This window comes from Lampris incognitus, chromosome 16 (assembly GCF_029633865.1).
Source record: "Lampris incognitus isolate fLamInc1 chromosome 16, fLamInc1.hap2, whole genome shotgun sequence".
In the NCBI taxonomy this organism is placed as follows: Eukaryota; Metazoa; Chordata; class Actinopteri; order Lampriformes; family Lampridae; genus Lampris; species Lampris incognitus.
The window spans coordinates 26,088,192-26,104,526 of NC_079226.1; the positions used below are offsets into that span (position 1 = coordinate 26,088,192).

General features: G+C 44.0%; 1 protein-coding gene across 1 annotated transcript in view; it reads right to left on the reverse strand.

Moving 5' to 3' along the window:
* Window positions 1-16,335, reverse strand: part of pacrg (PARK2 co-regulated) — a 180,849-nt gene that overhangs the window by 85,457 nt on the left and 79,057 nt on the right. Inside the window, 1 exon segment of the mRNA XM_056296409.1 lies at window positions 2,437-2,608. Coding sequence (XP_056152384.1) covers window positions 2,437-2,608 — 172 coding nt within the window.

Genomic DNA, 16,335 nt, shown 5'->3' on the forward strand with positions numbered 1-16,335 from the left:
ACACACACACACACACACACACACACACACACACACACACACACACACACACACAGACACACACACACACACACACACACACACACACACACACACACACACACACACACACACACACACACACACACATTCATAACTAGGGACAATGTAGTACGGCCAATTCATCTGACTTACATGTCTTTGTACTGTGGGAGGAAACCGGAGCCCCCAGAGGAAACCCATGCAGACACAGGGAGAACAAGCAAACTCCACACAGAGGATGACCCAGGATGGCCCCTAAGGTTGGACTACCCCGGGGCTCGAACCCAGGATGTTCTTGCTGTGAGGTGACCATGCTAACCACTATGCCACCGTGCCGCCATATATATACGTGTGTGTATATATATATATAGTATATGTTTTATTTCATTGTTCTCAGCTCCAGGCAAAGTAAGGAGGGCCCCAAAGATAATCTTGCCTAGGGCCCCCTGTTGTCCAGAGCCGGGTCAGTTAACAACAGACCGTATTACATCACATCCGGTGTAAACAGTTGACCCAAAATCTTCACTCGGAATGACTTCAACCAGAATGAAAAAGAGTGTGCATATAAGCCCAGCTCAAATGTCAGCATGTCTGTGTCTCCAACAGACCCTGCATGGTGTTGGCCGTTCTGCCCCTCTGCCTCAACAGATGCCCGACACCCACGAAAACATACACACACACACACACACACACACACACACACACACACACACACACACACACACACACAAGGAACACACAAACACACACAAGGGACACACACACTAACAACCAACTGCCTATGACGTGATCACTAACTCAGCATCACTGGGCACCACTTACAGGCTCTCACTTGAAAAAGGGACACTCCAGCTGGCTGCAACACAAAACAAAAGGCAGTCAACTGTGTGTGTACATGGGTTCATGTGCACGCATGTTGGAACGTTCAAACACAGACAAATTTCTGCATTCCTTTAAAAAGAGTGTATCATTTCTGGGAATGTTTGTGTCCCTCCACATAGCACGCACATGGCAAGCCTGTGCTGTTTGTCTAAGTCTACATTCTGATATCTATTTTTAAAGTCCGAGACCACTTCTCCATGGGACATGACCTTTCCGCTCACCTCCTTCTGCCAACTGGAAATGACGGTGCATATGTGCGTGTGTGTGTGTATGTGCGTGCGTGTGTGTGTCTATGTGTGCATGTGTATGTGTGAGTTTGTCCTTGTGTTTGTGTGTGTGTGAAAGGACAGGAAGCACAACACTGTGATAAAGTTCCAACATTCATGCCACATTATCAGGCCTGATTCTGGAGCCAGGTTCTTCTAGCAAATGCAAAAAACAAAAAACAAACAGGGTGTTTTGCCCTCTCGGGTTAATATAATAATAGGAACAGTACTGTTTCACAGCCTTATTTGGAGCATTCACAGGGCCAGTTGTCACTGTGGCAATGTTAGAATTAGGGCTGCCCCCCTAATAGTTAACAAATGTTAGTCGGTGAGAAGAGTCTCAGTCGACCAAGTTTTCATTGGTCGATGAGTCGCAGAAAAAAAAACTGTATAAAACACTGAAAAACCTTCTATGAAATGCATGGGGGCTTTTAATTTGACACATTCAGAATCATTATTCATTACCTCATGCCGGTGTCGTTAATAGGCGGCTTGCCCCATGCCTGCCCTTGTAAAATTTACATTTTAAAGGCTCATAAGTTATTGTGTTGGTGTCACAAGTTCATAAGTTGTGTGATGTTATGCTATGTTTAAAATTAACCAAATGTTCAGGCTCCTGGCTGGTTGTTCCGACACATTCACGATCATTGCCGCTTTTGCCGGTGTCGTTAACAGGCGGCTCGCTTCGTGCGCACGCTTGTAAAATTTATATTTTAAAGTCTCATTATTACGGTTTTGTCTTCCTCTGTAATGTAGCACAGCGTTAACAACGTTACTTATAACGTTCTTTCTCAGCCTCGGAACGCAAACCATTCTCTGATGCCCCAAGAAATATATATATTTAAACAATTAAATCAAAATCATAAACATGCAACGACTAGTATCAAATGATTTGAACTACAGACTACTAGTCAACTGGGAAAATCTTGGGCTGGGGGCAGCCCTAGTTAGAATCGCTTTTAGCACCAGGATATAAGACAAGTGCATGTAGCAAGGTCAGGCTAGCATGATTGCTTTTTATATTCTGGTTGCACTCCAGGACATGCTGTGGGGCTGCCATGCGACTCAGTTCGTTCTATGAGTGGCTTGAGAGCCCCTTGGCATCTATAACTTCAAAACGCCTCATATAAATGTCGTAGTTACACACATAGAGCGCCTTAGAGACATTCTTTCACAGTGTGTGCTACTATCACATAAACCTGTGGTGGAGGGGAGCGTTGTTGAGATACTGGTGGGTCAAAGGGTGTAGACACCCACCCGGACTTACTCTTGATCGGAATGATGAGCTGGGGAACAACGGGCAAGATCTTGGTGCCTCCATGCGTGAGCATGTCCCACACACCCTGGCGGGCGAAGAACTCATAGGGGTGAACTGTCTCACAGAGCCCGTCAAAGAACAGAGGCAGATAGTGGTGGTAGTCTAGTTTCTCAATATCCACCTAAAGAAAGCACACATATATTTACATGTACATCATTTTTTTTCCATTTCTAATTTACAACTTAGGCTAATGATTCTATTACAATCAGTGGGCTGGTACAGCTTTATTCTGCCCCGGATTAGATGGTTGGATCACCTGACAGCAACAGGTAATTAACTACCTGGCAAAAAACGAACACCAAGCAACTGGAGATGCTGCTTGTGAGAACCAGCAGGTGTATTAACAGTTATTGCCAAAATGGTCCCTTTCATTCTTTGTCCTCTCTCTTTGTTTGTCCTTGGATGTGTTCAATATCTGGGACCAAATCTTTCCCTAGAGCCATTTGTAGCGCCCACTGTAATCACACATGCGCTGACACTGACACTGACACACACACATATTGTCACACATAAACGAGTAACACACAATATTAGGAGACAGCTGTTAGGGAGATCATGACATGGTGGCATGTGGCATCCTGTGGGCTAACACATTAACACCTGTTTACACCATTCATAGGAAAGAAACACGTGCGCACACGCATGCACGCACACATACACATGCACAATACGATTCTCGATGGAGAGACATTTATCCAGCTACAGGCTGCAGGGATGCTTTGATGCCGTTTTCATGTGGGTTGTGCATGTGGGCACATTTTGCACATTACAAAGGAGTCTTTATTGTGTGTGAAGCTGTCAGAGACAGCCGTTCAGCCCGGCCAGCCTGAAGAGAACAGGCGAGCCAACAGAGGCCACTCTTAATTCCCAATGTGTTCCCAATCTGTTTGAGGCATGTGTTCATGTGTGTGTGGGGGGAGGGCGGGGGGTGCGTGACATAGGCGTGGAGGTTGAATCATGCCTAGACATGTATTATGTATTCTGCTTGTGTGTAACTGGTCATTTGGTGTTCCTATAGCAGGGGTTGGTAATGAGCTGCAGTGCTGTGTCCTTTTGGCTCCATTGTTGGGCGAGGGGTTAGAAGTATGAGGGGGGCAGTCCTGTTTCATGAAATGAAAGGCAATCCCTTTGGAGCTGAAGCAAACACACCCTGGCAGAAAGGGGTCCTACAGCACAGCTGAGCCCATAGTGAGGAAGCCTGTTGTACTTTGCGCACACACACACGCACACGCACACGCACACACACACACACACACACACTCACACACACACACACACACACACACACACACACACACACACACACACACACACACACACACACACACACACACCAGCACCCTACTGGGTCACATTGGCCTGTGCTGAAATGACACTGAGACATCAACACGTGGCACTTTCAAGTTACCAGGCCTTGCCCAGCCTGGGTTCAGAGGCCTGACTTCAAAGCAGAGGAGCCCCCACCCCTCCAACCACCCCCTACTGACACACATCCCCCCCTGAGGAAACACTCAGACAGAGAGACGAGATGGAGAGATGGAGAGGGAGAACTCACACTGTTAGCACAGAGACAAGGCTGATTGCTTTGAGGCAATTTGCTGGCTAACCTTGACCTTTCCCTGTGCTTGGTCAAGATCATCATTGTGAGTCAGGCGAGCTGGAGACGAGAACAAAAGCAAACATGAGCCCAGAGAGAAGGGGAGGAAAGGCAGCAGAGGGATGGAAGAGGAATGAGGAGAGGACGGGAGCACAGGGGAGAGATGACGAGGCTGCACAGCATTGCTTACTAGCCTGTGGCGGCCACTTTTCACACAGGGACACGTCATGCTGTACGCTGTATTCTGAAACTCTCTACCCGTAGAGACCGCATAAAGAACAGTACAGCAACAAAGATGCTTTCTTTTTTTTTTAAAAGCAGAGCTTTTCATCCCTTTTGATAAACACATGGATAAAAGCTGTGAAAAATAGAAAGCAGAATGAAAGCCTGCAGCTCACGCCTACTGATGGGCCCAACGCACAGGTCTGCCACGCTAGACCTTGCACTATGTTCAAAATGTTGCCGGATAGTATCAAGGGAATAATTAATTGAGAGCATTAGTCCACCATTGTTGATGTGAAGCTAGTTGTGGACTTTGTGATTCACTTAATCAAAATCACATAAACAAGCACTCAGGGACTGGCTGAAGATTCCAGTTAGCACTTAAGTAGTGCAACAATAAGGAAACAAACATAACATAACATCACACGCACGCACGCACGCACGCACGCATGCACGCACGCACGCACACAAACACACACACACACACACACACACACACACACACACTCACACACACACACAAACTCATTCCAAGAGAATCTTAATCAGTGGCTGCGCTGAGCAGTAACTCGTACATCCGCTATCGATTGCCCGCCCGGGTTTGTTTGTCTTTGGGTGCCTGTGGGAATCCCCCCGGAACCATGGGAGTCAATGAGAACCGAGCACAGAAAGAGACTGTCGCAGCCAAGTAGCAGCAATTAGCCTTGGGACACAGACACAGACCTGCATGTCTCCTCTGGTCAGCATTGCAGGAGAAGCAAAGCAACAGCAGCAGCAGCGGGGGCAGCAGCAGTAGCGGAGGAAAGCTGGGAGCACAGATGAGGACAGATTATGCTCATTAAAGGGCAGCGTTAGAGGCCGCTGACAGGTACACAGGACGAGCAGAGACCATTTAAAAGCACACTGGCTGCGAGCGTGCGTGTTGTTGCATGTGCATGTGTGTGTGTGTGTACCTGTGTGTATAGTTTGCGTGTGCAATTCTGCACAAACACGTGAAAACAGTGAGCCAGAGGGTTAGTTTCATATGTCATGTGTGAGCCATGATTGTTAGCCCAACTAGAATCCACCAAAGGGATACCACTAACAAAGAGTAGGAGGTATATATTGTGAAAAGAGAGGTGGAGGTGTGTGTGTGTGTGTGTGTGTGTCCTGTTATAGCCCACTGCTGAGTTGATTGCTGTGGACTACACAATTATATTTTTTTCGTTCTGCTGGAGGGAGATGGAGAGGAGGAGGAGCTTCAAAGCAAAAAACAAAAAAAATGAGGATGCAGCTTGACACAGCAGTCACCAAACGGCAACACAGACAAACACCTAACTAAACTTTTAAGTTTACGCAAGGATTGTTCCGTTACGGTAGATTGGCGAATGACATTTCAATTGTTCAATTGTTTTCTGCGACAGGTAGTGGTTCCTTTAAGAAACACAGGAAGTTAGCTTCCCATGTGACTTTAGCCAGGAAGTGAAGATGCATTGCAAAAATACAGCCATTTTTTTTTAGGATAACTTTTCCATCAGCAAATGTCTGCACATATCTTATGCCATTCGTAGCATCATTGGTATATAATTCTATCTTTTATCATTATCTACAGTTGTAATTCATTATTTGGTATCAAATAAACGTTTTGTGTATTTTGATGTAAAAAGGCTACCAATCTAATTTCAGTCAATTCCATGTACAACCAATGCTATGTTTATAGTCACTAGGCATTATAGTAGAACACAATGATTGACACCGTATTAAAATAAGACTGTTATGGGTTATTTGATTGATAATTTAGATATGCAATGTAAACATGTAAGAGCTGAAAGGGGGTAATTTAACTCATAATAGAAGTGTGTTTGCAGTGTATTTACAGGGTACTTACCGTAAGCATAGATTTGTTTTTTTATCTGTTCTGAGTTTCACCCTTTTGCAAATCAATAAACCTGCAGACAACGGATTCTGTCTCTAGAGTTTTGATGAACAGAAGGTGTTTAACTTACTGCCAAGTTGTCAGTAAATAACAAGGACGGCGTAAGGATATTCCATTAAAAGCATGCTTAATCAAATCCTGCCCTCCTGCTGGTTATCTTCAACTATCAGTGATGCTAAGGACGATTATAGCTGGCTGTGGTGTAAGTTTCTGTATGGGCTCCTGGGATTCACTTTAACTGTAATAGGAGAGAATGCAGCTTCGAATACTGCTCTCTCCTGTCGGTTCAAACCAGACTAAGACAGCGATTCATTTTGCTCCCACTACTGTCACATTAACATCTGCTGATCCTAGTGAACACCTGCTGTAGCTAGTCATGCAGGAGGCAAGACTTACACTAGCATGATACATACTTAGATATAATGGCATGTATCTGAGAGAACTCTCAGGAATTCTATTCACACTTGAACAACGTGTGTTGAAAGGTTGAAATGAATGCAAGATTCCCTACAAGATCACACTATAAAGATCCAGACTATTGTCAGTTTGGCTCTTCTTTGAACAGCTATGCTACTGATTCATGGAAAAATGGACAATCTTAAACTCCACCAATTCCTCCCTCCCCCAATGCTCTAGTCACAGCTGAGCAACCGCTGCTAGCCAACATTGCTCTAACTGTGGGTAGGTTTAGTACGAGCATAGGCTCCTGGTTCTAATATATCAATACCAGTAAGTTAGATTTACCCAGAAGTACAAGATCAATATTGATTGGTGATACAACCATCTTCAAACCCAGATGACAAGTAAAAGGGCGCCTCATTTTTCCGTTACCAATGAAATGATTAAGCTTCACCTTGACTTCCCTTTCCCGGTGAAGTCTGAGTGATACGGGTAGATGATGACTTTTCACTATATTTGATTATTCCAGGTTTGAGGGCAGTCCTGCAGCTGTGCACTAGATGAATGTAAAGAAAGTACGGTTTTAACAGAACTCCATTATCAGAGACCTTGGGGAGCAGCCTTGTTCACAGTGAAAAGTAGACAAACTTTGTGGATACTGTGAATGGACTGTTCTAGTAGCTGCATCAGTACCTTTTCTGGTTTCAGTGTGGTAGCGTCAATGAAGTAGAGTAGTATACACATCCCAATTTGAGAGGATCCAGGGAGTCTTGTTTGTTCTCTCACTTTCTCACTCACTCGCCCCCCCCCACACACACACACATACACATTCTCTCTCTCTCTCTCTCACTCCCGTATACGAAAAAGACAATTTACAATTTATGGGAAGGTGTTTTTTGTTTTTTGTTATCCGTCGCCAATGACTCAAACCTCCAAACATCATAAAGGATGTTATGCTACGTAATGTTCCTGATTGTACTATATGATGCGTGGGAGAATCCTCTCTGCAAACATTTAACTTCCTCAGAGGTCAAAGCAAAATGATTGAGATGGAACAGAGAAAGAAAAATCATTGAGGCAAAGAAGAGATGACTTTCACAAGCTCCCCCGACAGCTATTTTCATCTGACAACCATGTTAGTCCACTTATTTTAAAGCGCTGGTGGCAGAATGCACGGTGTCAATTGAAATGATACCAAATCACATATGCTGGATGAAACAAATTTTGGGCCTTTAAAGATAGTGGAAAAAGCAGGACATATTGAGTTCTGAATTTTTACATGAACATTCCCCGCATGTACACACACTCACAAACATTAAGATGAAAAGGATTTATCTTTCTGTTTTTTTTTTTTTACAGAGGCAGCTCAACAACATGTTGGGGATTAAAGGCAGTATGATGTCAACTGTGGTAACAAAGACTGAGACTGTGTCCCTGCCATTTCACACATGCATCAGTCAACCATGGTCAAATCTGCTTTAACGGACAGGAGGGCAAAGCACATGTACATGGCCAGTAGAAACCTGGGTATGGCAGAGTGAATACCTTTCTCTCTTTCTCCAGTGTCTCTAAAGCCAGGATCAGACTACACAATACTTTTGTCTTTCACGATGGTCACCATGTCAGATTAGGCAATTATAGCGCCATAAATTCGTGCCACAACACTAGCAACAAACAATCGTCGTATGCAGCCTTTCCTGATCTTGTGCGAGTTCATAGGTCATCGGAGAAGAGGGTCAAGAAATTGTCAATCATGGCGACAGAAACGCTATGTATGATGCTGGTGGTCTTGTGCTCCGAAATGAAAAAGAAAAGAAAGCAAAAACGATTGTGGATGCTTTTGCGGCTAGTGCTACTGAGGAATGATAGCCTAGCATAGCTTAACCAGCTACTCACTGGGTTACTGAACTGCCTCTGCTATTTCTCGCCAACATTTAGCCCATCTTTTTTTTTTTATCAATGACTTTTTATCAGGTTTTATTTTAAAGATACATTTGCCAACTGGACACTAAACACACAGTAAAAAAAAAATCGGGGGGGGGGGGGAATCCAACCACAACAAGGGGAGGATCCATCTCTTAAATGAACAACAAATCGACATATACATGTATATAGATACATATATACACATACATATACATATGAACATGAACACTGTCATTTCACTTCATGTACTTGTGCACATGGCATGAAACAAAATGCCATTATCCCCAACCCACAGCAGTGCAACATACAGACAAAAACACATTTAAGAACTACAAGAACACACATATTCAAACTAACACATATATCAAAACAAAACAAAAAACACAAAAAAAAAAATCACTGTCCAAGGGAACAAACGCCAGCCAGGATGACTGTTGGAACTGCCGGTCCGATTACGCATCCTGTCAGACCGCCCTCCGTGTTTCCTCCTCGGGCGCAGCTGCAGGCAGGGGCCATGGTCCCTGTGGCAACCGGACGAAGCAGACCAAACCCTCCCAGCCGATCCAGTCCCAGCTCTCCCAGCCAGACACCCATGACACACCTCCCCGCAGTCCACACATTAAAAACACCAGTTAATGCCAGGTGAGGCTGCCACCAAACCACCCTCGTGTTATCGGAACTGCCGGTCTGCATGGGCTACCATTTAGCTTAGCCTGCCCCGCTTCTGTGTCCTGTCAGACTGCCCTCAGTGTTACCTCCTCGGGTGCAGCGCCGGGCAAGGCCGCGGTCCCTGGGCCCACAGCGGAGCAGATCAAGCTCTCGCAGCTGATCCAGTGCCAGCTCTCCCAACCAACAAATGAAGACAAAAACTTAGACGCAGACATGGACAAAGAACTACAACTGCATCAATGGCACTGGATGAGGCCGCCGCAAATGTGAATTTGTGCCGACATCTTCCCACACCGGTACTGGGTGAGGCCGCTGCAAACATGAATTTGCGCTGCCATTGTCAATTTGCACTGCCATCTTATATATACATATATATCTATAGGCAGGTGTGAATATGTTTATACAGGCTTGTGCACATATACATACATACATACATACATACATACATACATACATACATACATACATACATACATACATACATACATACATACATACATACATACATACATACATACATAACTGCACAAACCTGTATAAATATATTCACGGCTATATAAATCAGGTCTTATAATGGACACGTGGGTAAGCCATTTTGACCAATTCTCATCAAAGATGCCAAGTTGAGTTTTTTGGTTTAAATGTAATTCTCTCCATTTGTGAATATCTTGTACACCAAGTCAATCTACTCATTTATGGTTGGTGTGTCTTTCCTTAGCCATTTTCTGGTCCAGGCCCTTTTGCAAGCAACTAACAACACCCTTAACAGGTATTTATCACTTTGTGCAAAGTGGAGCTCTTCCAGATCACCAAGGTACATGGTTTTAAAATTAAAATTGATCATCATCTTAAAAGCTGCCTCAAGGACACCATGGACATTTCTCCAAAATGAAGCCACAGAAGGACAACTCCAGAAAATGTGAAAGTGGTTTGCCAGTGTGCTTCCACAGGACCTCCAGCAAACAGTCTGATCTGAGTAGTTAGTCTTTTGCGCGGGAGTATAGAAGAATCGAGTCACATTCTTCCAGCTGAATTCTCTCCAGGAGGGAGAGCTTGTCATTAACCATTGCTGTCTGCAGATCCTACCACAGTCATACCACGACACCTGATCAAAAAGCTGAGCCAGCTGGGCCTTAACACCTCCCTCTGCGACTGGGTGCTGGACTTCCTCACGGGGAGGCCACAGTCAGTGCAAATTGGCAAGATCACCTCCAGGACTATCACACTGAGCACCGGCGTACCACAGGGCTGTGTGCTCAGTCCGCTCTTGTTCGCCCTGCTGACTCACGACTGTACAGCATCATCCACCTCAGACCTCATTATAATGTTTGCTGATGATACCACAGTGGTAGGTCTCATCAGCAATAACGATGAATCATCATACAGAGCAGAAGTGGATCAACTGGCGGTGAGGTGCAAAAACAACAACCTCTCCCTAAATATAGGAAAAACTAAGGAGGTCATTATTGACTTTAGAAAGACCAGCGCCCACCATTTTGTCCCCCTTTTTCTCCTCAATCTGGCTTCCCACCTGCCGACATGGCCAATTGTGTCTATAGAGATGCCTGACCAAGACGGATATAACACGGTGATTCAAACCGCTGACCCCCATGTTGGTAGGCAACGGAATAGACCCCCACACTACCCAGGCGCCCCCAGCGCCCACCGTACCCCTCTGACCATCAATGTTATGGACATGGAGAGAATCAGTAGTGTTAAGTTCCTGACAGTTCACATCACAGAGGATAGGGCCCAGCAGCATCTTCACTTCCTGTGGCATCTGAAGAACGCGAGTCTCCCCCACCCATCCTCATTACATTCTACAGAGGCACCATAGAGAGCATTCTGACCAGCTATATCTCTGTCTGGCATGGGAACTGCAAGGCTTCGTACTGCAAATCCCAACAGCGGATAGTGAAGACAGCTGGAAAGATCATAGGAACATCCAGACCATCTATGATGCACGGTGCACCCGGAAGTCTCTCAGCATCGTGAAGGACCCCACCCACTCTCCCCACATCCACTTCATCCTCCTATGCTCTGGCAGGAGGTACCGGAGCATCGATGCTGCCTACACCAGACTATGCAACAGTTTCATTCCTCAGGCTGTGAGGTTCCTCAACAGCCTGAACACTTAGACCTTCCATAAAATGACTTCTTGACCTTCTTACACACTGTCCATGTCAGGTGTGCTTGTGATGTTTAGGTCTGTGAAGTAATTATTTTTTTTAATGCACTTTTTGTTTTTAATATTTATTGTGTGTTATTTGTTTATATGTGGCACTGAGTTCCTTGTGAAATGTAATTTCGTTCCCTTGTATGTATGAGACATGCATATAAGGCAATGACAAATAAAAGCAGTCTAAGTCTATCCTGTCCCATTCTTCCCGTGTTATTGTGAAATTACCCTCTGCTTCCCATCTTGCTTTAATATTCAGGGTATGGTCTCCTTTCAAATTTTGTAGGGCAGAATATAATTTAGATATTATTTTTTTGGTAAGTAGCACCTTTATAGGCTTTTTGAAAAATATCAAGGATTTCCTTCTCCATTGTGGTGTCATCTTTTGGAAATGTCTTCTGATTTTTACGTACCTAAAGTGATCCTGATTTTGCACGTTAAAATTGTCCTTAAGGTTCTGGAAGCTCAAAACCGTACCTTGATTTAATAGTGTGCAGTATGCGGTAAGACCATTTCCAGTCCAGCTTCTAAACCCTGTGTCATATTTACTGGGCATGAAGTTTGGATCATAGGCAAACCATTTGAACATTTCAGTCCTGCCCTTCAATTTGTGCCTTTTAATTATTTCAGTCCATATCTTTAGGGAACTAGTTATCCAAGGATTATTGGGGTCTGAAAGATAACTATTTAATGAGGGATCCCCAACTAATGCGTTAACAGGTAGTCCCTTACCCATTGAGCTTTCTATCTCTTTCCATCTTGATCTATAGCTGGGTTTACACCAGCCCAATAGTGGTCGAATCTGAGCTGCTCTGTAGTAATCTCTAAGGCACGGAAGGGCTAATCCACCTCTCTCCTTAAATTGTGGAGTTTTATATCTCACTCTTGGTTTTTTCCCGGCCCAAATAAATCTAGAGATAATTTTATCCCACTCCAAGAAATACTGTTCTGGTTTTTCCAATAGGTACTGAATGGAATAAATATGAAAGTCTTGGTAAGATATTCATCTTTCCTGAATCTAGACGTGAACAGATATTTAGGTAAGGAATTAAATTCCATCCATCCATCCATTATCCAAACCGCTTATCCTGCTCTCAGGGTTGTGGGGATGCTGGAGCCTATCCCAGCAGTCTTTGGGCAGCAGGTGGGGAGACACCCTGGATAGGCCACCAGGCCATCACTTACATACTCTCTCTCTCTCTCTCTCTCTCTCTCTCTCTCTCTCTCTCTCTCTCTCTCTCTCTCTCTCTCTCTCTCTCTCTCTCTCTCTCTCTCTCTCTCTCTCTCTCTCCCTCTCTCTCTATATATACATACATATACACACACACACACACACACACACACACATAGTTAAGGTCAAAATTATTAGCCCCCAAGGAACTATGGAACATTATCCTAAAATTCTGCCCTATGTTTGCATCATTCATGAAACTTTACACAGTAAAACATTCATCAATGTTAAGGCCCCTATTTGGTACATTTTGGAATGTAAAATAAATCTTCAGGTTTGCTTTATACCAAATGTAGTGAAAATTGAGGTGGTCAAAATTATTAGCCCCCATGTGTTTTTTTCTTTCAAAACACACCTGACCAATCAATCAGCACTGAACTTTACTTATGGGACTCCAATGAACAGTGCTAGTGGCACTTGAACACTTGATTGAGAGGGACTACTCTTAAATTCTTGGTAAGAGTAATTTCATCATGCCAAAAAGTAAAGAAATCAGTCTTGAACTCAGAAAGAAGGTAGTGGATGCCCATCTTAAGGGAAATTAACTGTGAAACTGCCATTTCCAAGCATTTCACAGTGTCTAGAACAGCTGTGCGTTGCATCATTGCAAAGCACAAGGAGACAAATTCTGTTAGAAACAAACCTGGACGTGGTCGAAAGTGCCAGATTTCAAAAACTTTGGAAAGGAAAATAGTCAGAGATGTCAACAACAATCCCCGGATCTCTGCCAAGATGATTGTTGCTGAAGTGGCCTCTTCTGAACTTGATGTTTCAAGGAAAACTGTTGTGAGGGCTCTTCATCGTGGTGGGCTTCAAGGTCATCGTCCAAGAAAAACTCCATTGCTCACACAGCGGCACAGCAGAGCCAGACTGAAGTTTGCCTGTGAACATTTGAAAAATGGGCATGAGTTCTGGAAGTCTGTCCTTTGGTCTGATGAGACTGTACTTGAGCTGTTTGGGCACATGGATGTTGCTTGTGTTTGGCGAAGGAAGGGAGAGGCCTTCAACCCTAAAGACACAGTTGCCACAGTTAAACATAGTGGTGGGAACATAATGCTGTGGGGCTGTTTTGCTGCTTCAGGCACAAGGAACCTTGTTCGGGTGCATGGGATCATGAAGAAAGAAGATTATGTTGACGAGGCTGTAAAGAAATCTGCTGCCAGTCTAGCTTTAGGTCACTGCTGGGTCTTCCAACAAGACAATGACTCGAAGCATATACATTAAAGTTGGTCCAAAACTTTTTGAAGGACACCAAAATCAAGGTCCTGGAGTGGCCCTCTCAGAGCCCAGATCTCAATCCTATTGAGAATCTGGTGGGAGCTCAAGGTTAATGTCCATGCTCGAAGACCATGCAATTTGGAAGAGCTGGAACAATTTGCCATGGAAGAATGGGCTGAGATCCCTCAAGAGACATGTGCCAACCTGGTTAGGAACTACCATAAGAGGTTGTTGTCAGTTGTGAGTCAGAAAGGTTACACGATTGACTATTAATTGTCAGAGGGCTAATAATTTTGGCCTTGTCATTTTTGTTTTCTCTTGTTTCAATTCAGTGCATCAGTAAAATATTTTATTCAAGCTTAATGGAGATTTTGTCTTTGTTCTTTTGGAAGCAATTAAACTATAAACACTTTTGGTTATGGTCATTTCCATGGAAAACTTAAGGGTTTTGTTTGATTTCATAAAGGGGGCTAATAATTTTGACCTTAACTGTATATATATTACTTTGTTAAAAGAAACACTCAATGGTAGGGGAAGTGCTCAACAAATAAGGAGCAAAATAATCCAGTGAGTCAAGTAAATTCTTTATGAGACAGTACAAGCCTGTTTCATGCCATAAGCAATCATCAGCTGTCAATAAAGCTACTCATGAAAGAACATATCTTTTACTGCCTCATCATGCACATCACGTGTACAGCGTCCAATGGGGAAGGGAGAGCTGTGACATTCAAAAATTCAAAGACATGTGATCACTAACGGTCCAATGGTGTATTTTATATATATATTAAAAAAGTATATATATAAGTATATCCATCCATCCAAACATCTGAACCGCTTATCCTGCTCTCAGGGTCGTGGGGATGCTGGAGCCTATCCCAGAAGTCATTGGGTGGCAGGTGGGGAGACACCCTGGACAGGCTGCCAGGCTATCACAGGGCCCACACACACACACACACACACACACACACACACACACACACACACACACACGCACACACACACACACACCTAGGGACAATTTAGTACAGCCGATTCACCTTACCTACATGTCTTTTGACTGTGGGAGGAAACCAGAGCACCAGGAGGAAACCCACACAGACACGGGGAGACCATGCAAACTCCACACAGAGGACGAACCGGGACGACCCCCAAGGTTGGACTACCCCGGGGATTGAACCCAGGAACTTCTTGCTGTGAGGCGACTGCGCTACCTACTGTGTGTGTGTGTGGCTCTCATACATACTCTATATTTTCCTTCTATAAGCTGTCTTTGTACTTTATGCAGAAAGTTAACACATGATCTTTTGAGATTTGTTTTTTGTTTTTTCATGTTTTGGGGGCATGTTTTGAGGTGTTTGTAAGATAGCCGAAATAAATGAAATATCTTCAGCTACTAATCACATATTTCAAGAAGAGGGAGGAACACCAGGTGACGTACAAGAGGGGAGGAAAGTGCACACAGGTGGACGATATCTTATGTAGAAGGTGCGATCTGAAAGGGACTGGAGACTGCAAGGTGGTGACGGGAGAACGTAGCTAGGCGGCGTCGGATGGTGGTCTGTAGGATGACTAGAGAAGAGGAAGCGAGTGAAGGCAGAGCCGAAGATCAAATGGTGGAATTAAATTCCATCTACTAATATCTGTTATAATTTCCTTTTTGAGGGGACCGTAATTAATTTCTTCTAATTTGGATAAGTCTATAGGCAAAAAAATTTCCAGGTATTTTACAATTTTTTTTTTTATCCCAGACCATTTGATAACTAGAACGAAGATAGTGAGAGGGGTTATTAGCCGATCTTTTTTGACTCTGTCATGGTCCTCCCTCGAGGAAACATGAAAAAGGAAGGGGTATTGTTGCCACTGCTCAACGAAACTTTCCTCGGTTTCATCGTTCCATCTGACAGCAACAACAGCAGCATCGCTTTCTCTTTTCCCCCCTCAATTTCCCCTCGGGGATGAATAAAGTATTCTGATTCTGATGATTTGACATGTTCACATATGTGCACCAGACAGCACCCTGTCATCCTATTGGTCAACATCAAGGAACACGTCCAAGGAGATGTCGGACTAGGAAGTCTTTATGCATGCTCAATAATCCAGGGAAGAAAATCAAAGAAAGTTGAATCAGTTCATCTGGATACAACGTTTACTGACAGGAACGTTTCATCACTCATCTAAGTGACCTCTTCAGGCTAATCTGACTGCAGGTATCCCCACCCTTATCAACAATACAGCGGTATAACAACCGAAAACAACGATCAGTTTCATAGAGCTACAATGGCCATGTGTACTATTCACAGAGGATTGGTGAATGGTTGCAGTCACAGCATTGTAAAATGGAGGTAGTCCATATGAAATTACAAAACAGCCCTACCCTTAGCAATAGGACCACCTTTAACACTGACCAAGTGTGTCTGCTCCTGAAACTGTGTCTTCAGGCCACGTACTTCACATACAGGGGGCAGGACTATAGACAGAAGCATGGGTGTGCT